General features: G+C 42.7%; 1 protein-coding gene across 3 annotated transcripts in view; it reads right to left on the bottom strand.

The window, feature by feature from the left end:
• The window catches only part of tacc2 (transforming, acidic coiled-coil containing protein 2), a 45706-nt gene extending 22997 nt beyond the window's left edge, over positions 1-22709 (bottom strand). For all 3 annotated transcript variants that reach the window (XM_062429904.1, XM_062429905.1, XM_062429906.1), the window contains exons 1-5: positions 22560-22709; positions 21707-21775; positions 17177-17421; positions 6198-6788; positions 1525-1866 (exon numbers count right to left, since the gene is read on the bottom strand). In XM_062429904.1, the coding sequence (XP_062285888.1) occupies positions 1525-1866; positions 6198-6788; positions 17177-17421; positions 21707-21775; positions 22560-22592 (1280 nt within the window). In that variant the 5' untranslated portion in view covers positions 22593-22709. The remainder of the gene's footprint in view (positions 1-1524; positions 1867-6197; positions 6789-17176; positions 17422-21706; positions 21776-22559) is intronic.
• Between the last annotated feature and the right edge of the window lie 1270 nt (positions 22710-23979).

The following is a 23979-nucleotide window of genomic DNA, read 5'->3' as shown; positions in this document are numbered from 1 at the left end:
TTATTCTGTTGGTCTCCTCTCCACTGCCCCACCCTCTCAGATATCATAAATAATACAACAACAATATACTAACCTAGCCTTCTCAAAATTCTGGTCATTTCTTGGCAATGGAGGTGTTCAGAGAGCCAGGAAGTCATTAGTCATGAGCAAATGTATAATTACACACAAAAATATATCAGAAACTTAAGACAATTTAACTTTGATGTATAGTGAGATACATGAGAGCTGCTGGGGCTGGTGTGTCTCCCTGTGTTACAGTCATATACCAGGTGTCTGCAGTATTCAGACAGCAGGTGTCCGCAGCATTCAGACAGCAGAGTGCAGACACAGGCTGGCAGCACAAGACAAATGCTCAGCTCTTTAAGGGGAACCCACCCTCTGCTGGTTGAAAATAACACTGCACTGTGAAAGTGGCTGAGTCATTCCCTCTTATAGAGTGTATGAAATAAATTAAAAAGCATAGAGGGGCTGCGGGGGGAATGCTTAGTGCTATCTGCGGGAAACCACACTGATAGCAAAATAATGAGCAGCAATTACATGCAATCAGTGTTATGAATGAAAATCATTGTGTTCTGGGCTTAGACAGTGGCTCTGTGTCATGACTATGTGCTACATATGCAGCTTTAATGGCAAGAAAACAGCCGTAATTTGTCAAGATGGGGCAGATAGTGTGAAAAAGTGTAGTGTGTACTTGATCCTGTAATGATTAAAAGATCCAAGTATAAACATTTTACCCTCATGCTTTTGCTATATCAACCAAAAAGCCACAATTACACAGTACATACATTTGTTTCCATAACCACTAAGTTCATACATTAGCAAATCCTGTTTCCTATTAGTTCATGTGGTAGACGTACATAGCAATGATAAAATCTTATGAGTGTGGTGACAAGACGGGTTGCTGACATAGCAAAAGAGACAATCACTCTGTATTTCACTTAAAAATTGGCAATTGGGGTGCCCTGGTGGCCTGGGGGTTTAAGGGGCTAACCATGATCCACAAAATCCCTGTTTTTGTTGCATGTCATTCCCCATCTTTCTTTCCAATGTCAAAATAATGCTGTATGTGATTGTGAGAACAGTCCAGAGAGAAAGAGGGTTTACATTTCTGAATTATATTTTAATAGCTTACGTTATACAAAGACAACAATGTGGATAACCAAGTTTCTCGCTCTGATTAGGAGCTTGAAGAATCAACATCTCCGAGGCAATTTAGTGTGCCAGATGTCGATTTAATGCTATGTGGTTTGAACTGGACTTGGGTTGAAAGGATAACAGCTTGGCTGCGTTTCGTCCATCAGGCTAAAGGACTAGTGTCAGAACTGGACCAATCTACTTTAAGGTCTTAAAACGAGTGGAGGAGGAAACTCAGAGCAACAACTGACAAGTCTTAGTACAAATTCACACCACATTTAAAACACAAACAGATGTCATGTGCTTAATTCATACTGAACATAGCAGTGACAAGGGTAATTAGTAAATGAACAAGTACAGTGACAGAGTTATCAGAGTTCGTGTTCATACCTTAAAGGAGGGTGGCAGGGTGCAGGGGCAAGGCAGGGGTCCTCACTCTGGTGAACAGAAGGTGCAGGAGGGGAGGCAGGGGCTGGAGGAGGAGGAGGAGGAGGAGGAGGAGGAGGAGGAGGAGGAGGAGGAGGAGGAGGAGGTGGAGGAAGGCAGGGGGATGCAGGTGGGGTTGGTAGAGCTTCAGGAGTTTGCCTCTCTGGGGGTGTGGGAGGAGGAGTGGGGAACTCTACAGTATCGCTGAGGTGAGGAAGGAGGGCAGGCGTGAGGTGGGGTCCAGGGGAAGTAGGAGGGGAGGCAGCGGCACGGTCACGTCTCTCTGCCTGTTCAGTGAGGGAGGGCCTGCAGAGGAGGGAACACAAAACATCAACAGACAGACCAAAACAAGACGGCCAAGTACGGCGATTTGGAAAGCCCTCTGAGGACACATTCCATTTTCTTCTATGCAAGCGGACCATGAAGGAAACTTACCTCAAAGCAGAGAAAGATGACACACTCTCCTCTCTGCCTTCACCTAAACCTAGTAGTGACTTGAAAAGGAAAATGCTCACTTCAACCATCTTTTTTTATTCAAATTGCACGAAACTGAAAATGTAACTCCTCTCATCAGTCCCTTAGCATGATGGTCCATGTTTCGACTTGCCCTCTGCAGTGAAGTAGCCTGTCTGAGGGTGTCTGCCTCTGTCATCATTGGCCACCTGGTGGAGTGGATTTGGCCCGGATCTAGGCCGGTCTTATCAGGAGCGTGGTAGGCTCTCTAATCTGACAGGCAATACGATGGACGCTCCTTTGCAGCTGTTCCCCACTTGGGGCATGCCTCCTGTTAAGCTCTAAAAATACTCCAGTAGCCTCCTCTACAGAATAGAGCTTCACAATACCTCCATCAACTAAAGAACATTCACAAGTACCAAGCCAACTGTCTGCTGGGCTGTCTGTAATTTCCACACATCCCTTCCAGCTTGTTTCAGACTGAAAACACAGCTCTGTTATTCTCCCTCTTACTCTCCAGTAAAAGTCAGAACTTAATAACATTTAATGAGGGCGTGCGCTTTTCTTGAGGGCGTAGCAAGTTACAGTTTACATCTCACGCAGGTCTGGTTCCTATCATTCATGATGAAATATTTTTAAAAATCCTACAATTACATGTATGAATTTATATTTTGTCCCATTCCTCTCATTGCAAATCCTGAGTCAGTGACAGTTCAAAGCTATACATATGTCAGCATCTGTGGCCAACTTGGCACATGCACTCTGAAAATAGAAACAACCAAGTCACAACATAGTCTGAGCAAACTGTCATAAGACCTGCTGCTGCCTCCAAAGATGGACAAAAACAGAAAATAAATCAGGCTAATAGAGTGGGAACTAAGATTATACTGGACACTGCGAAGGTGAGAAGTATTTACTGGTGGAGGGCCTTTTATGTGTCAGCTAACCTGCTCAGTTTAACAGCTGGAGCTTTCCAACCTGGCCCTGCTTTAGATATGATGTGTACGAGGCTTTATTGCAATGACAGGATGATTGCATCAAGTTAGAGAGAGAACATTTGCTTTTTTTCAACGACGCACTTCTTCATGTCAACATAGTTTAACTGTTGGTATTAACACCTGGAGGCTGTCCAAGGCAATTTTTTATTGTCGGTCGTTGAGCAATGTGCAGCGAGTTAGTCGAGGGCGCCTCTTGAACAGCTCTTGAGAGGAGAACGCAAATTTTCCATAGCCAGTCCAGAAGTACCCTGATTCTTTAACCTCCGATTCCATGACCGAGTAATAAGTCATACAAACACACATACAGTAATCATACTGTAATCTACGGGAAACAGCTGGATCTGGAAAACAGAAAGTCCAGGCAGGGCATTTGATGATAAACAGAGAGCCGTAAATAAAACCAGCTGAGAGTACTGAGAAAAGTGTTTCTTAAATGCTGCACTGATGAGAGGATCATTTCTGTCCCACAGCCAGCAGCTAGCTCATACTCTCCCAACACACAGATACACATTGTATTTTGTGTATATATTACACACACACAGGCATCATTATCAATCCATTAATTATCTTATGTCCCCACTGTCACTAACACGATTTAAAGCCTATAGTATATGGTTGAATATATGACATATTTGAGATTATCTGATTCATTTTTGCCTGCAAAGGCATGAACCTACAATTGCCATGGCAACTAGTCTATTTACAGTACAATGTGGGCTCTAGCACATACTACTTCCTTTTCACCCTGAAAACATGGATCAGGAATATCCTACTAATATTCTACATATTGAGCTAAAGTCATACTCATTCCCAAAGAGTGGCTGGCTTCACTGAGTTTTTTTTTTTTTTGTGGGGGGGGGGGGGGGGGGGGGGGGGGGGGTTGTTCAAATTAGCTGTGTACCATTTTCAAAAACATATTTTTCAATACACTTTGATGCCATATGTCTTACAGAAAGTTAGTGATAGGATGTTTATGATTGCCAAATGAATGTATTAACTGATATGTTGATATGATATCCAACTTTTAAAAGTCGACCATGCCAACAGGATTTTTTGGAAAACTCGCAGACAGCAGGTAAGTTTTATTACTACTGACGCGATTTCTCACCAAGTGTCAACAAGGGAGACCTTGCGTCAAGCAAGGAAGAGCAGCAAAACATGCTCTAACCTGTAACATATTTAAACACACAACATGTTTCATTTTGAAACTTTGTTCCTTCTTTTCCGCCTTCTGTCTCTCCGTCTTTCTATTTGTCCCTCCCCTCCTCCCATCTGGTGAGGTCAGCAGAGGCAGAGCGTAATTAGCACTAGTTACCTACAGACCATCTGCTACATCCACCTGGAGGGACTTAAACACCAAGACACAAACACACAGAAAAAAGGGCAGCTATTTCTTATAGACTCACCCAGATTTCCACCATGGAGGTATCCATCACACTTCAGTGCTAACTAAGTGATGGAAATAGCTTCTGTCCAGCTCGTGATGCACTCCAAAACACCAGAGTCACTACGCTGTAAGTCCCAGTCGTTGTCCCCGGTCTCCTCTCCTCTCACTGTGACTCTGACTGACTCGGTCACACACACTCACAACGCAGCACATGCCCAAGTTTTTCCCTGAACTCTTGCTTTTGTTCCACTCTGTCTGGTCTGTGCAAATGACTTCAGTGGGGCTGAGTGCCTGCCCAAATTCCTCCCACTACAGGCTTCACGGCTTCAGTTCACAAAGCCGCACAGACTGAGCAGGACTGACAGCTAGGACAGCCTCTGGGGGGCGGGGAAAGAAGCACATGTACACACATACCACCAACCATGCAGTCACATTTCTGTCTCTCCCTTATGTATGCAAGTGTAACTTTATCCATTGATGAAACATATAGTGGAAATAGCACTGTCACTCTTCTTCTCTCTCACTCTGAACAAACCTTTATGTGTCCAACAGCAGTGATGGGACAAGTGTTGTGACTGACAGGTGGCAAGTGCTACTCTGGCATGTCAGATGGCTCCTGGGCTTGCAGCAAACAACGAGAGAGAATGACAGGGAGGTGACAAATAGGATAAATAACTGAGGAAGCTGAGAAACAATAAAGCTAAGTGAAATCAAATCTTTAGTGATGATTTCATCTGATTAGAATAGCACTGAAGGCGTTCATCACACTGTAAATAATATGGAAACACACTGCACTTTGGCACAATGAACTCTAAAGTGACATGATCTTTCTCAGTAAACGAATGACAGAAATGGAAAGTTAGAGTTGTTAAATATGCTAAAATAAATACTGAATGCCTGCATGGAAACACAACAAGGTCAAACTGAATGGCACACTGGTTTACTATGTGTATTTAACTCAACATAAAGGCTTCACTGCCATTACATCAACCGGTACAAATCTCGGACTCCTTCCCATTCATCCAATGCAACACTGTTAAACCGCTGCAGACAGCAGCAGCGTACCAGACGCCCTCGAGGTGTCTGAAAGCCAAACAAAGCTACCAAGGGGACTCTCACAGCACATGGAAATGCATTTCAAAAGTGTGACAAGCTGGGCAGAGTGTGCCGCTGAGCTGTAAAGCACATGTCCCCCTGAGAGTCCCCTTTTACAAAATATATCCCCACAAAAGCATATCTCTGATAGGTCATTGTGATGGCAAGTTTTGGGGAAACTATCAGCTCTAATAGGTCACATACAAATCATTCTGATGTCTGATTTCCTGCTGTGCTGGAAAACCAGTCTACCACAAGTTTACCAGTCTCTCTTTAATGGTGAGTGGCTATAATCCTTAGATTTTATTCAATTACGGTTTACAAGGACATGTTTTGTTATTTCAATCCAGTCTCTGACCGAGCTCTGAAAGAGAACAGTGTCTTGGCAGCGGCCTTATAGGGAAACATTACTCCAAAGTTTATCCACACAGTTAAAGTAGGCTTTCACTGGAAACTGTAGACAACAATTCATAACACAGGCCATGTGACACTGATAATAACAAATGATCTGGCATGTACATTAAGCAGCTAAAGTATCTGGACAGTGAGTGGAGGTTAGTCTTGTTTGCTGTTGCCAGTATTTCATAACACAGATCATGATCATAACAATAAAATAAATTTAAAACAGATTTTTCAACTTCACTGTCTAAACACTTGAGGTAGTTGACTATGATTTAATCTTATACTTTCAAAAAGATACTCACCAACTGTCCTGTAGCTCCTCAGCAGGATCCTGGACTGATTCAGCCACTGCAGATGGAACTTTAAATGACTCCTCAGGTTTTTCCACTACCTCCTCAGGCGGGTCACTGATCGCCCTCTTCTCTGGTTCTAGGTGCTCTGCTGTCTTCTTTGTTGGTTCTGTTACCTCCTCTTCATGTTTTGTTAGTTCAGGCAACTCCTCTTCCTTCTTGATTGGTTCTCTGAGTTCTTCTGTGCTTTTTGCTGTTTCTAGGAGCTCAGCTGGGTGCTCCGTAATTACCTGATCCTCTTTTGGTTGTGGAAGCTCCTCTGGGAGATCATCTTCTTTCCTGGTTGGTTCAGAGAGCTCGACTTTCTTTGCTACTTCTGAGAGCTCTTCTGTTGTTGTCTTTGTCGGTTCGTAGAGCTCTTCTGTCTTTTTGGTGGGTTCAGGGAGATCCACTGGCTTCCTCACAACATCTAGAGGTGGGATATCTGTTGTCTCCTCTGCTGTTTGTTTGTACTGTGGGATCTCGTCCTGTCTCAGTGGAGCAGCTATTTCCTCGGACGGAGTAAGAAACTCTTGTTGAGGAGAATCCAGAGATGGGAGGGGTCTGCGAAAACAATACAAGAGAAGAGGGGGTTGGGGGAATTGTTGTTTAGTTTACAACACATGCACAAGGAATGACTGACAAATGACAAATGTGTGTGTGAGCACAGAAGCCTCTACCCTTTAAAAGGGGGCATGAGTGTGTGTCCAAAAGTACTGTAGGTATGTGTGTGTTTTTGTGTTGTTGTTGTTGTTGTTGTTGCATTGTGTTGAGCCGTGTGTGTTGTGTGAGAATAGGCTCATTCGTGCCCTGGAGAGCACGGACGATGTCACAGATGATGTCACCGGTTGAATATAAAGGGCTGCATTACTTCCATTAGACTTCAACAGTCATCTGACCCGAGCTCGAGTCAATACAAAGTAAAGCTCTGTGTTTACCTCCTCATTCATATTCATTGTCACACTCTGTAATAACACCCCGAACAAGACCTCGAGTTACTGGAATGCTAAATTTAAAAAAAAAAAAAGAAAGAAACCCTATGAATCCTAAAAAACTGGTAAATAGGCTGAACATCATAGATTTACAAGCCTTGGAAATATCAATATAAATAAAGACATTCATTGACCTAATTTATAATTCATTAGTTGTGGTTCTGATTGTTCTGACATTGCTGAAAATGCTGCAAAAATCCCCACAACAGACCACACTTCTGCCTTTTTTTCTGTGATGTTCATGAGCAGATGATATGTGACAGGATGCTTACGTGCAACTTTGTGTAACACATCAGTGAAGTAACCCATGATGACCTCCACTAACCCTTTACACACATGCATTGGCTAAGTTGATGGCATTTATTTGCAATAAACATGGTTTTATCAGCATGAAGTCCCATGTGTGTGCTCCTCTTATCTGTAATTCTTAAGGCATTTACCCTTATATAATAAAGCCCCATGAACACATTTGAAACACACACATGCTCTACTGTTTACCTTGACGTTGCCACTGTGCTCTCGGGTTCAGTCTGAGAGTGGGCAGCAGCATCTCTTAGAGCTCTTATCCAGTTTGTATCTGGCTTTTGGGCAGTCTCTGCCTTCATAGACACTTGTTCAACAGAAGAGATGTGTGCATTCTTTTCTTGGGGCTCACACTGACCAGCAATAACAATGGGGGTGACCACAATATCATCTGGAGGCTGTGACAATGACAACTGATCATGTGGCTTCTCTGACTGGGAAGGAGCTGCAAGAGGAGTTGATGCAACATCTTCCGGGCTCTTTGACAAAACAGCAGGTGGGACTGTGAGAACATGAGGTTTTATCTTGTCTGTTGTATCATTGTCATTTTCGGTGGCCTTCCCAAGAGCAATGCTCCCCTCAGAGTGACAAACAGTGGTGTCAGTGCTGCTGTGCGACACCTCACTTTCACTGATGTCTGAAACTTGAACTGATCCTGAGCCGCTGTCGTTAGCACTCCCACTTAGGTTTATGACCTGTTTTTCTGTAGCTTCATTGTTAATCACTTTTATTTCATTTTGTCCCTTCCCCTGGCTGCTAGCTTTCTCTTCGTCCAGGGCTGCTTTATCACCCTTTGTGATCTCCACTACATTGGGGCCTTTTATGGGTGTTTGCACTACTAGGCTGCTTTGTGTGGCTGAGGTTTTATTGGAGCATTGTAGCTCAGGAGGCTTGCACACTGTATCCTGAATTTCACACTCCTCAGTTTCACCACTTTCGCTTTTCACAGCCGGGGTGGCATTGAAATACTTTTCCACAGTTTCTGGTTGCCGGACAGGATCTGGCAGAGTACTGAATATTTTTGTATGAATCTCTTCAGCCTGGTTTGCACATGGAACAACGTCCGTATGAATGTCATGACTATCTTTGCTGACCTTTGGTGAAACAGAGAGTCCTAAAGATGAAGTCTCATGTTCCTGTGATGCAGGCTCAACAGAGAGAACACTGTCCTTTAAGGCCTCATGTTGGTCTTGACAGGCGGCTAATAGATTGCTTTTTTGCTGACCTTTAACACCCAGATCGCTCAGAAACTCAGGGTCTGGCATTAAGTCTGTACCTGACCCATCTACCTTTAACCCAGGGCTTTTATTCCCATCCATCTCCTGTGTTGTCTCACCTACATGAGTGTGAGCAGTTACTATTCCTATGTCAGCTAAGGCATTTCTCTCAGCCGCCCTTCCACTCTGGTTTAAATCACAGGCAAGAGGAGACGGCACATAAACCCTGTCAACGCCTGGTACTGCCTGCGCTCCCTCTTCTTTGCCTTTCTCTACACTTATCCCTTGATTATTGCCACTGCTGTCATCGCATGTCAACTCATCCCTGCTTCCTGACTGACGCAATCTCCCAACAGATTTGTCCCCTCCCTCTGCTACCTCTTTTACCACTGGAACCAGTGCTTGGGTCTTGCTGATCTGACTATTAGTTTTTTCTCCCCCCTTGTGTCCCTCCAGACAACCACCTGACAATTCCTCTGTGGGTTGTCTGGATTCTTGACGCGGCTGCTGTTGCTCCTGTTGCTGCGCAAAACTGTTTGGATCTTGTGTGGACTGTGATTGGCCAGGATCTGCACTCAAATCATGTGGTGCTGTGTCCCTGTCAGAAGTGTGCTCCTGTGTTACTGTCAGAGTTTGGCGTAAACTGTGTCCATAAACAGTCTGACTTTCACTACCAGACTCTACCTCAGCACAAAGCATGTCCTCGGATGACACTGCAGGTCTGTCGGACGATAAGGAAGAAGTCTCTTTCTCACTTTTAGATGCAATACCACTCTGCCTATCTCCCGTCTCCTTTAAGTCCCTTATTGGTGATTCAGTCTCTTGTACTTTATGTTTATGTGATCGCTGCAGGTCTTCAATTTCCTCTACAGCCTCTTTATCTGGCCCATTACTCTGCTGTGGTGTTGTGCCTGTCTTTCCTGTTTGCAGCTTGTTGCCGTCTGTTGTTTCCTTTTGATTATCCATTGTTGGTTGTTCGAGCTCTTTCTTTTCCTTTTTAAACGGCACAGAGGTCTGATCTCCCAATTTGTGTTCATCTTTCATATTGTCTTGTTTAATTTCATCAAGAGCTTCATTGGTAGGCAGGTCAGAGCTAAGTGGCAAGCTGGCATTTATGAGGTCATCCCTAGTGGATACTTTGCAAATAACAGGTTTAATGCAAATAGAGTTTGGTTCGGCATGAGAAATTACATTATCAGATCCACTATTTGCCACTGCACCCACTGCACCAAGAGGATCACTTTTGGGAGACAGACTTTCCTCTTGTGACAATGTAGTTTTATGGTCAGATGGAAATGTTTCATTATTAATAAAAGAATTATCAGGTGCAACAAAAGACTCCGCAGGATCATTGCTACCCTCCACTTCTGGGTGTGGCTTTTCTGCTTTAACATTGACATCACTGTGCTCCAGATCCTCTGCTAAAGACTTTTGTGTAATTTCGCCCCTCTCGTTGCTATCCACCTCTCTGGAGAGAAAGGTACTGTCACCATCAGCACTGCAGCTCTCTTTCTGCTCAGGAGGAGAAACACCACAGTCATTGAGGAACTCCAAATGATTCAACATCGGGCCAGGAAGCTGCATCGCAAAGGCAGAATTACTGGCACATTGCTCGCTAACTGAAATCGACTGGTCAGCTGCTGTCACTTCTGAGGTCACTGATTCATCCTTTGTTAGGTCAGCGGACTGAATCACGGACGACTCCTTACTAGAGTTAATGGGATCTGTGGTAGCAACTGCACAAGGAGGTGACTGATCTACCTGGGCGGGAGGCAGACAACTGGGGTCAGTGGGCTTTGTCTCAAGGGAGGCTGAGCAGGTTAAAGTCACAGTTTCAAGTAGTGAACCAGAGTCAATGTCAGTAGAGAGCTGCCCATCAGGTAGCTCGATAGAGGTATCACTTAAAGGCTTACAGGTAACATCATCAGGTGGAAGCACAGAACATGGAACGGGAGGATATTGGTTACCTTCTTTTTCATTGGCAATAACATTCTCCACATCACTTATTATAGGTGACTCCTGAGGCTGGTCATTTTTGATTGAGTCTTTACACTCCACATGTAGGTCATCTGGCTCTTTCTCCTTCGACAAACTTAGCTTTACAGCACCCTTTTCTATTTCTACTTCTTCTTGCTTTGGCACCTTTGCTGACACCTGTTCAACTGTTAAATGGTCAGAGATGGCACGACCGTCACATTTTGTGGTTTGAAGAAGGTCAAAACGTTCCTCATTACCAGTCTGATTCTTCTCTGTAGAACTTTGAAGTGGTTTTGAGGAGGCCTCGGTCACTAGTTGTAAATTCACTGTGTCTGTCTCCAAGTTGTCTTTACCTAACTGATCTCTGGTTATGTTCATAGTCTCTTGAGTCCCAGTATCTTTTTTATCCAATTGAACATCTTTCAGTGGCTTTTGGAAGTCAGTTGAGTGCTGTATTGCTGGTTCATTCTTGGTAGGAGCTGCCTCTGTGGGGATTACTGGCTTGTGAAAGCCAAGAAAATCTTTGAAAATAAAGCTGGCTTCAACAACAGGATAGTGCAAACTCTCATGTACCGTCAATGGAGGCAAAGAGGCGCAGTCCGAAGGCATCGACATATTCCTGACATCCACAGAGGAACTGCTCTCTTGTTTCACAGTGTCCACAAAGTGAACTCTGTTTTTACCTCCACTGTCATTATATACATACATACCCACTCCAGACATATCAAGGCTACTATTGCTCTGGGTCTGGGCTTGAGCTTCAGCTGCAATCTCGGCTGTCCTGACTTCTGTTGTGCTACTTTCAGGCCGGACCTGTTGATTGTTGCTTTCTTGTTGCTCGACTGGGATTTGTTGTGAAGTAGTCAAAGGCTGAGGTGAAATTGAAGGCAGAAAGACTTGGCTGTAGTTTCTCCCTGTCAATGTGATGAATGACTCCCCACATGTGGGTCCAGAAGACAATGCTTCCCCTGAAATCAGATTTTGTTTGATATCAGCTCCTCCGTCTGTATTGCAGGAGCTTTGTTTGGCGTGAGTGGGGAGCGGTGAAATAGCTGCTCCAAGCTGCTCCTGGCAGGGGGGAGAGAGACGGTCCTGTTCAGTACAGATGCTCTCAGTGATGGTAGCGATCGACTCACCCCAGCTCTGTGACTTCAGCTGTGACTCGGCAACATCGGTGGGCGGACACGTCTCAGTCTCAGCTGATGACACCCCACTAGCAAAGCCTTCTGGCTGGCTGAATGAACCGTGCTCTCTAGCCAGCCCTCCTTTCTCTTCCACCTCCTCTCCTCTTCCTCCTCCCTCTCCTGCTCCCTCCAATCCCGCAGCACTCTGATCCTGACAATCAGGACCAGTAAGCAGCCCAAGGGGAGAAGTATTGAAATAGGCTTCTAGCCGGACTTGCTCCTTTTCTCTGTCTCCCTCCTCAGCTGGGAAGATCTCTGTGTCTGCACTGCGAACAGTTGACTCTCTTGGTCCCTTCGTTTCACTCTCAGCCGTGTTATGTGGCATTTTGCTGCTGCAGCTTTTCTCAGATGTAGCCTGTCCCTCTTTTGCTGAGAATGCAAGTGAGCATTTTTCCTGTGAAAAGACTAATGAGAGCTGAGGAAGGCTGTCCATAAGTCCTCCTCTCTCTCCGTCTGCAGTGGCGAGGCACTTTTCTTTTTCTCCCAAATTTTTCTCTCCTACTGCTTTTTCACTCTCTGCGATTGCTACAGTAGCTACTCTCTCCAGTGAATCACGCCTCACGCTTTCTCCCTCTCCCTCGCTTTCTATCACTTCTGGCATCGTGGGTGTTGTCAGTGGCAACGCAGCAACCACCACTAAAGCCTCTTCAAGGGCACTCTCCATGCTACTCTCTCCCACACAAGTTTGGCTATTGGAGAGTGGGCCCCGACTCTTCAGTGTGTGTATTTCTGCTTCTGAGGTAACTATAGCCTCGTGTGCTTGTGCATCTGATCTCTTATCAGCAGAAGCAGCTGAATTGATAACTGCAGTTTCAACATATGTCAGGGTTGTATTTTGGTTATTAATGACATCTCCGGTTGCATGTTGCTTGCTCTGTGGGCTTGCCTCTGAGCTGTGATTCATGCCACATGGGGCATCTATATGGTTGTGGTTATCTGACTGATGAGACTCCTGTGAAAGAGTGTGGCTGGACACAGGTGAACAGGCCAAGTCAGTAAGATGATCCTGCTGTATATGAGAGGATGATAGTGGGGGGCTAGAGCTGCGCTTTCCCCCGAGACTCAGCTGTTGCTTGTAATAAAACCCATTATCAGGCTGTTCACCACACACCACAGTCTCAGTGTCTGCCTCGGACACTGATTCTGCATTTGCCTTTGAATCTGTGTAATTTCCTGCATTTATAAGCGGCACCGCCTGTAAATCATTTTCAGGTTGTGCTGCTGTCGTCTGTGCTTTCAGTTCAGTCTCTGCACTCTTCTCCATCTTTTTCTTTTTCCTTTGTTTCTTTTTTTCTTTCTTCTTTGCCTTTTTGTCTTTCCTGGCGTCAGCCTGTAGGTCACTTGGTGAATGAATCTGTTTGTCTGTTTTTGAGTCGTGATCCTCTTCTTGGTGACTGTCTGCTTCTGTCTGTTTTTCTGACTGCATCTCTATAATTGGATCTTTACCCCTAAAATGAAGATTACTGCACTCTTGTGTTTCATTATCTGAATCATCTTCATTTCTACTTTCAACCATATGAGTGTTGATACTGGATTCATTACTTTGCTTTTCTTTCTTTATGTCTGCAACCTCTGTTATTGCCTCAGTGTTTTTCTCTGTAATCACTGCACTACCATCTGGAGTGCCTTTTTCCTGACTGACTGCATTAGAATCAGCATTTGCCTCCATTATATTTTCTCTCTGCTCACTGAACACAGCATCTTTATGGGTTTCTTTAAATAAATCTGTATTCGTTGCCATTTCTGAATGTGTTTGCTCATCTTTTTCTTTTTCTGGTTTTATCTCGGGTCTTTTTTCCTGGCTCTGTGTTGTTTTTATTTTACTCTCCGTCTCTGCAGACACAGCGCTATTGTCAGTACCCAGTATGTAATTCCTGAAACTAAACACAACTGTATCCATCTGACTGTTTGCTGCCTCACTGTTTCCGTGTGCACTCCTGTTTCCATGGCCCCCGTTGCTACGTCCTGGCTGGACTACGATTGGAGGCAGTGATGATGACTCACTGGGCTTATTAACCATTGCTTCTCCAGTTTTCTTCTCTTTTTCATTAACTGTTTCAGGCATGGTGCTCAAGGGCTCTGGGGATTGAAGTAAGCCCAGTGAAGCCATTTGCTCCTCACATTCCTGGAAGGCTTCTTGCAGCTCCCGGTCTATGAGCAGGTGTGTAGGAGAAGGTGTGGCAGTGGGCCGAAGTGAAGGCTGGACATCTGTGAGAACTGGGTCGTGAGGCCTGAGACGAGGGTAGGGTGACAGAGTTAAGGGTCTGGACTGGCAGGCAGACAGCTGGTCATTCCACGATGCAACAGAGTGCTGCTATTGGCGGAGCAAAAGCCCATGCTCTGACACTGCACTCCACAATAGGCACACACAACACACAACTGTACTCAGGATGCCTATTCTGAGGTGTGCACTCAACAACAACAACAAAAAAAAAAATAGCACCAGCTGTTTCTAACATATGACTGTTAATGAACATGCATGTCTGTTCATATACACCAACACATATGGTTTATTTACTATGTAGCATTCCAATAACAATGCAATTTCTGGACGTTTATCGCAAACCCACAACCTTCAAATATCAGTGCTCTATTTTAATTAGACTGTCTGATATTCTTATTATACAAGCAGTTTCATTCAAGTACTTTGTATGGTTAATGCATTTATTTCACTGAGGCTACTATGTACTGTGATTATGTACTGAGCAATGCTAACTATTCCATCATTACATTCAAAATTATGAATGTACTTTGATTATTAATTCTAAAAGACTATTTTCATATAGTATAGTAACTAACTGTAAATGTTGCATGAGACATATATATATATATATATATACTCTAATTATATATATATATATATATATATATATATATATATATATATATATATATATATATATATATATATATATATATATATATATATATATATATATATATATATATATATATATATATATATATATAATTAGAGTCTTGTTATCATTTCCTTGAGAAAACTGGGATGGTAATAAATTGTCACCAGATAAACAAACTAACAAATGGTCATCCAAAAAAAAAACCCTCATAAATCAGATATTAAAGGGGTGTCATTGCTCTACAAAACACAAGTACACAGCTAGAGTTATGACGTGAGTGTTTGGAATAAATGCCTTTAACAATTAGGGCAGCCTTATGCCAATCAGATGCTGAGTCATTGCTAAGCCATTAGCCAGCAGTGCAGGATATTGCTGTGGGATATCTCTGTGCCTCTCTGAGTGTATAGATCCACTATCATTACTTCCTCTAGAAGCTGTACTCCCACTGTATCGTTGTTGTTATTAAGTTATTGTATACATAATCTATATAATACACAGGGCCCTACACAGGACAGTCCTTATCTATCCATGTAAGTCATGCATCAACCACTATGCCAAAGTCATTATTCATACCAAGGTGCAAATTAAAAAGTGAGCAACAAAAATGCCTTTAAGACAATGCAGGTGACCGGTTAATACAGTCTCACATGATTGCTCCATAAAGGCTCTGTCATTTCCTTATAAACACATCCTCTGCCCTGGCAGCATCCTACTCACTCACCTTACTCACTAGCCTCTCTGACACAAATCTGCATCTAATTCAGTTAGCTCTCCCTATTGAAAGGAAGAGCAGCAAAATAGACTCAACTGCCTACTGCTGGGATAAAGTTTTGCAATTCAACAAGCTGTTGACTGCCTACCTGAGGCCTGAGATCAGATTTTTCGTGCAGTAACACATTTATTACATTACATCTAAAACTGTAGATGTGCTGCTATTCTGGAGTATTTTGATTGAAAAGGTGCCACTTTATGTTTGTTTGTTTTTCTGTTTTGACAGTGAGCATTTTTAGTTAATACAGTGAAACTCTGCACACTACTCTAAATTCACACTTTCACATATTATCATAAAGTGATAGTAATTATACAGTTGAAATGAGCCAGACAGAAAAAAACACACTGAGGCTTTAGGCAAAGTTGTGCAATTAACCTAAGCACTCAGACAAAAGCAGAATCCAGGCAACACTTGAGGCAGAACATAAAGTCAGTTTGCAGTTAATTCATCCAAGCATGAAAAAAACAGCCCACACACATCACACACACCCCAAGCCAGGTCTGCCTCGACAAACAACATCCATACAGGAGCAATATCTGTCACGCTCAAGTATAAGTAAGCAACATTTTGTCATCTTTTTGTTTCACTCCATGCTCCCTGATTTTAGTCTCCATCATCCAACCTACTGCTGCCGTGCTGACCACACACGCAGACACTCTCTATCCCGCATCATGCTAAGTCTTTGTGATACCTGTCTAGAACCACCAGTGGTCGACTGACTTCCATGTGATGCTGCAAGCCAGCCAGCAGGGGGTTCACCTGCTCACATTTCCTCTCACCTGAGCTAGTTTGAGTTCTGCTAACACAAACCCACAACACCAACGCACACATACACACACACAGACACGTTCACACAACAGATCAATATCTATTATATTTCACCTTCACTTAATTGTTGCTCTTGTAAGGGTATAAATCAAGTATAAATAAATGTCCAAAACATGACTATACAGTAACGTGACAATAATATGTTAGTTTATTGATCCTGAATGTGCATTTTCCAGGCTGGTTCATCTAATCACTACACTATCATTAGTGTTTTACCTCCTTGAAAAACAACCTTGCTAATATAAACATTAAAAGTATGATAGACTGCTTATGTCACAAATACTCGCACAGTAGGCATGTTTAATCAAGTTTAGACTTTGTGATTGTCTCTCAATGCTTTGTCAGTGCATGCTGGGAGATGCTCTAGTTGCACAGTAACCCTGAATAGGAGCGGAAAAGAAATGTATGGAAGGTGTGTGAACTGATAAAAACTGCACACTTTTTTTTTGTTAAATAAAAAGCTTTGGGGAAAAAAACACTTTTAAATAAACTTAAAAAACAAAATAGTTAATGATATAAGGTGAGAACAAAAAGTGAGTATGTTGTTATTTGTGGACCCATTTAAAGAAAGTACACCTAATGGTTTTACACTTCCTACTGTATTGTTTTTGGAAGTAGACAGGGAATAAAAACAGCCGTAGTTATTTAACTGATTTTATTTCTTCAGAACTGAAACAGTCTCTAAAAACCAAGCAAGAACTTGTCTTTCTTGTTTCTGTGATGATGGTGTGTGGGTGGAGGAACTGTGAAAGTTATTATAGTTATTACCTGTATAATAGTGTGTGCATGTGTGTTTGCATGTGTAACACCAAACTTACCCCAGCGAAGATTCCCAGATGTTGAGCTCACTGCTGAAGTCTAGACTGGGCAGCAGGTCATGAGGAAACTCAAGCTCGTCTATGTCCTCCTGGTCTCCAGCTTCACTTCTGCTCTCCTCCACTCCAGTGATGACTGGAACTTCTGGGAGCACTGGTTGAGACAGCAGACTCTGCTGGCTGGTGGAGGGTTCAGTCAGATGCGCTCTGTCGTCCCTCTGGGTCAAACTCTCGGTGTAAGCTTCAGACTGTGGGACAGTGAGACACATTCATGGTTAGCTACATGATGGTTACGTATAAACAAGTCTGAGCATGTTGTAAACAAACACTGGAACATCTACAGATTAATGCTCAAAGCCAAACAAGATGAACAAATAACTCCACCCATGTATTAATCTCTTTAATAAGAGGCATTGTTTGTATAGTAATGCAAAGGTCATACTGACTGCCTGACTGCCTCTACTTAAACCTTGACTTTGTCTCTCAACTGGCTTTTCTTATGCTATTAGTTGCATTAAAGGATTATATCTAGCAATAAAGTTTAGGATTTATGTTAGGCTCACTTCACAGGCCGGATGCCTGCAGCTTTGTTTACACTCTGCTCTTAAGTCTCACCTAACTATTATTCCAGAAGGAAAAAGCACCTTAATTAAATGAATATATGGTCATTACAGTCTGTTTTTTCCCTTAGGTAGCCAGAGGCACCTCTTAAGGAAGTCTGGGACTTTTTTTTTTTGCCTGAGTGAGTAAAATTTTACAGGGTGAGTGAGAATAATGATTGAAGATAAAACAGTCCTTCTGGACTGTGACAGATATAATCAGACATGTACATGGTTTAATCATTGTCTACAGTGGATTATTTATATGCCGTTTTCAGACTTTAATTCGTCACTTTAACTTGAAAAAAAAAAAAAAAACTCCACCATTCACTTTTCTGAAGAAAAAAACCCCTGTAAAGAATGTGTTCAAAGTGTGATCTCATGTGGATTGAAAGCTTACATGTAGACAATACCTGCTGTAGCACTTGGCAAAATACTCTTTCTTGAGTCTGAAGTTCAACCACAGCCACTCACCACAACACTTGGGTGTGGTGTCATGTTGCAGCAACATTGCCCTCATGACAGAAAACTGTGGATCCACCATGTAGACTCAGTTTACAGACGCCAAAGGTTTTTCCTTATTTCACCCAATCAGATGTAAACTGACATAAAATATAAATATGAAACACATACAAACATGTACAGATATAATGCAGCCTGGTAAAATTCAATATGTCAGGAACATGTGTAACTGAACTGTTTCTTACAAAAAGAGATCCTGTTTTTAGTAGGACATGAGTTGATTCAACAGTGTGAGTGCAGACACATACACTTTGACAGTGGTGATGTTGTCTATTGAGGATGGGCTGAGATTCTGAACTGAATCCACTCATTCATTATTTATGAGCCAGTTGTAGACAGCATGGTTGCACACTAGCAGAGGTGGCTCAAGCACAGACAATGAGGAAACCAATTCTTTAAAACACATCTTTGGAGACCAGACTGAATAGAATAGTTCTTTCCTATCATACATTTGTGTTACTGTTTTTATCCTTTTACAATAGCTCTTGCATTTAGGCTTTTGTTAAAAGGTGAATGCAGGAAAAGTTTTTCAAGCCAAATTTGCATAAAATGATGTGAGTTTAAAACAATCAAATGTTGCATTCTTCATTCCAGATGAAGTGAAGTGCCATTTCATGAGGTTTTGCTCTAGTTTCAACACAGTGGTGTAGTTACTGGATGTGGATATTGGAGACACATTAACACGTGGAGCTGTGTTCAGTGACGAGGCTCTGAGTCACTGGCCTCACCTGTGTTACCACTACAAAGAGTCTCCTTAGTGTAACACACATTCAGATGGAAACTCTCTTTTTCTTTCCCACAAATATTAGTGCTGCCCAAATGATCTGTTATAAAAAGATGCCGACTGTACTTCACCAACGTTAAAGCTCTATTTACAAGCAGTTAGCTAATTCTGTAGCCACTCTCCTCACATCTGCATATGCATAGCTTGAGCCACATTCTTATTATTTTTAAATGAACTTTTTTAGACTACTCCAGCTACCAACAAGCCTCTTTTTCAAAAGAAATCTGGTCACACGCTGAAAAAAAACCCATGAGAACATGAAACATTTAAGAACTGCAGAGTGAAAGAAAGTGATCCTAAAAAAGCGCAGTTGGAAGTAAGTGTGTCACTCCGGATGCATTTGATCTCCCTTTTTTAGCTATTTTCTGTATTAATGTTACATAATAAAATTAATTTAAAATTCTTCTACACATTAGGAGTTACGCATGCAGAGATGAACACAGTACTAGCATGAAATATCTGTATGTTGACGTGTATTGGTTTCCTGTTTCCTGTCTAAACTCTCACCTTGTCATGAAGACCAGCTAATGGCTCACTGCAAACTGTGAAAGTGTGATGTGTAAAACATACTAGCCCCTAATATCCACTCAGAAAATTTTAAACAGAATGACAAGGAACAGCACCAGGTGAAGAGGTAAAACCAAGTTTATAGCCATATTATCTGCCTTTTAAAAGGTCATCAGTGAGGTTACCTGTAACCATTTTTTAACACGTTGAGGTGGAAAACCACAGCTGTTGTTTCAGTCAGTTTGACCCCCACCGCTGCCTGTTATTAATTAACCCAAAAGAACAAAACAGAAAGCAAACTTAGGTTGCCTGGAGACTGCCACTTGTCCAAAAGTCAGTAAGTAATACTTAGTGTTAATTCAACATGTCGGTGCCCATGTGCTAGTAAAACTTTAATGCTTTACACATGACTACTGTAAAGACAGACAGAACAGTGTCAAAGCAGGAACAGGCCCTCACTTGAACAGTCAGTTACAAACAGAGACATTAACAGATTCAACATGCCCCTATCCAGACCACTTCCTTGTGTAACACAGTACACCTCTCTCCTTGAGTTTCATCACACCATCTCCACAGTATGTTGCACTTACCCAGCAGTGTGCTCCACTGTGTTGAAGGTGACTCTACAGTGCAGTGCAGCTCCTCTGCTACCCTTCTACTTTCCTCACTGTACAGGCAGCCTCTGCAGGGCACTGTGTTTTGAAGAGGGCAGGCGACAACACAAACATGCTGCAACACATGCTGCTGACGCTCCCTCTCCTCCTCTCCTGTTCTGACTCAGCTAACTTCCTCCTCCCCTTCTCTCCTCCTCTCCACAGTCCTGTCCTCTTCCTCTGTTTCTGCCGCTCCCCTGTTAAATTTCCATGAAGCTCCTCAGGCTCTTGCAATGTGTGTGTGCGCATGTGTGCGTGTGTGTGTGGAGTCTAGAAACACTACACTACCACACACTGACAAACACTGCTGCTGAGACTGACTGACTTGACTATGGGCTGGTCACAGGGAAGTGCTAAGAATTCTCCTCCCCCTCTACTGTAAACTCTTTCCACTCAGCTTTCACTCTATCCCCTCCTCCTACTCTTCTATCTCCCTTCTCCCTCCTCTCCTCTTTCTGTCCTTCCCTATCCACCTCTGCTCCGGCCTCCTCCCCTCCCCTCTCCCTTGCTGTGTCTTCTGGCTGGTTGCACTGGCTGACTGATAGTGCCTCTGCAGGTGAATGCTGGGAATTAGGCCAAGGGTCGGGGCTGCGGTGACCCCCTGAGAGGGGATCAGGTTACACTCCAAGAAGCTTCATACAAACAGAAACACCATCCTCCTGCATCATAATAAAAGCTCCTCCCTCGTGCTGTTTTGACCTCTCAGTGTTGCCAACTAAGTGTTTGACATCATCAACAGTAGATGGACATGACAGCAGCGTTCCCCCCATGACCCTCTAATTTACACACGCTTCACCATTTAAAGCCAGTGACCGGTCCTCTGGTCAGAAACACACTATTAGATCACTGGGTATTTTCAGCTGGTTAGTGTATGTTTAAGTTTTCTTATGTTTGACATTCTCCTGAAAAACTAAGACAATACAAACCCACACAATCAGATAAGAGCAGTATATGGCGATGGAACTAAATGCCTCAGGAGGATACATTTTGCAATGTCATGCACATTTGAGTATGATGTCAAGGGGAATGAAAATAAACTACATCTAACCGCTTCATCACAGCACACATGTATAGCCAAACAAATGTGCTGCCTGATGTGACGCTGACGTGAATGTGAATGGAATGAGATGTTGGAAATCTGTTTATTTCCACTGTGTGTCACTTTACAAGCTAGAACTGAAAGCATGATTGCTTTGCTTAAAATAGTTGAAGTATGAGGGCATTTCACATAGACTAAACAGAGGAATGTTGATTTCTTGGGTCGCAATGAAAAAAAGATTGCAGCAAGAACATGACTGTGTCCTTCCTGCATCATTTTCTAATTGAGTTTAAAGATACATTTTAGATACAGCAGCTGATTTTGAGTTTAAAATTAACAGCAGCAACCTGAAAAGACGCACAACATATCTCACTAGTGAATACAAGCTAATTTTTCTCTCTCACATACACACGCACACACATATTGTACCTTCAAGGAGTCATTCTCATTTTCCTGAGGTGGAAACAGAACAAAATTTTCTGAAGCGCCCTCTTCTGGCTGTAAGGGGGAATGAAACAGTTTAACAAGGGATCTTAAAGGGGCAAACCGACAGAATTTAGTAGTAGAGGTATGCATTAACACACTGAAAACAAAACCACCATTGTTTTTTGAAACAAAGCAAACCCCACTCTCCAATCGTACCTTATGGTTAGGGGCCTCTATAGCTCATGAGACAAATGTTTATGTTAATCCTATTAAAATAATCCTGAATTCCACAGCTGAAGTGCTCTAGTCACATGTGGAAATGCCTGTCTTTTTTGTAACTGCTCTTCTGAAAATAGCACAAGTACTTGCAGCAAAAATCAGAGTTAATTGCATCAATAGCTCTACAAACAGTGGATAGGCATTGGGCCTATTAGAAAAGAAGCAAAAACTTGGAAACCATCAAAGAAATGATGGTTTTAATAAAGTCCAGAAAGAAACCAAAGCTTGGAAGGAGCAGGGTGCATAGCAGTGAACACAAATGAAGACTGATATTGTCAGAGCCATAGCTTAAACATCAAATATTTATTTTAACCTCTGCTTTACAACAGTTAACCGCTACATAATCCAAGGAGTGTTATCTAAAATGCTTAGACAAGCCTCAATTAAGCATGACAGTGCACACAAAGCTCCACGCACATCCTGTGTGTTTTACTGAAGCCAGCAGTTAGTAATCATGCAAGTAAAGTGTTGTTAGTTGTTAGTCCTCCGTGCATGAAAGACTTCAAGGTATGTAGCAGCACTGGGGGCAGTGAGTATAGCAATTCCAGCCATCCAATGCCATTAGGCTTGCCCTTACCAACACCTCAGTTGTGCTGTTCTCGTTCCCCATGGCTCATCCGGCTGCAGGGCGACAACTGCCCAAACCAACAGCCTCTCACATCAGCTGGCTGAAAGACACCATAGCACAGAAGGACCATCAGCATACAACCACAAAATGTGCAGGGGAGCTGTGGTCCCTCAGTGGAGGATTAGAGGTCTGTGGTATGAGGTTGAACTAGCAAAGAGAGAGAGAGAGAATAGTAAGTGTGTATGTTATTTTAGAGATTAGGGGCTTGTGATGCAAGACCTCCCTCTGGGACCAAAGTGCAGGCTTTACCTCGGCTGATGAGGGCTTAAAAGCAAGAGAAAAAGAATATTCAGTAATGCAAAGACTGTCATGTGATTATAGGAGTTGATTTTAGAGTTCTGGCATATTGGAGAAATTCAACAATTCAGCACTGTTGAGCAGCAGAGCCACTCTGGTCTCAGGTGATATCAAACCAATGGCATCGCCTCCAAGAATAAAAACAACTTTATGTTTAAAATATTACACATACACATTGTCACTTTGTACATGTGGATGTGATGTGATCGGACACTGACATAGTGACTGAGGCTGGGTAATCCCGTAAAGTAATCCTCATGTGATAAATAACAGATTGTAGTGTCTCTTGGCTTCCAGCACTGTTCAGCCTGTTAGCGAACACAAGGTACGGCCCAGACATAAAAAATATCCAGTTATTATACAAATTATACTAATAATTCTGTTTGGCATAATTATATACAGTATATTGTATCAAGAAAAGACATTTGAAATAATTCAAGAGAAGTTCAGCAACAAATCAACCATAAACTGGTTTTAAAGCCACATTCATGAGCATATCAAATATTTTTTGACATTCACCTTTCTGTACTCTCACAGTGACATTTCCTCATTGTACGTATATTGTGCTCAGCTATAAACACTCATACTACAGAGAGACCGTGTGTGCATTCCTCATATGACTGCAGGGACTGTACGGTAGCTCTGTTTAGTCAGAAAGCACTGACCTGAATTGCAAGACTTTATAAATAGAGATCTGCCGTGTCCACTGCTGTTAGACTTTATTCCAGTCTTGTGCACAATTTGTCATGCACACCAGATTCCCTGACAAAATGTAGAGGCTTTAAATCCCAGTTATGTGTGTGCAATGTGAAACATTAATTCAGTTTTTTGTTCCACACTGATTAAAGTGTGAGCATGAGAAAATGAATATCCTTATTTCCCCTCACAACTTAATTATTATGTGTTCTATGGTGTGGCAACTCTTCCCCCACGCCTGTCTACTTGCTATTTGTGTGAATGGGGTGTAATTTCAGCCTTCGCAGTGTGTACGCGTGTGCACTTTAACTGGCGGCAGTGTTTCTGAGCTTTTTGGCAGCACAGAAAGCACTGGGGCAAATCATATGATTAGATG

Source organism: Scomber scombrus, chromosome 12, assembly GCF_963691925.1.
Source record: "Scomber scombrus chromosome 12, fScoSco1.1, whole genome shotgun sequence".
Classification (NCBI taxonomy): Eukaryota; Metazoa; Chordata; class Actinopteri; order Scombriformes; family Scombridae; genus Scomber; species Scomber scombrus.
This window is presented reverse-complemented; position numbering and strand designations above follow the sequence as displayed.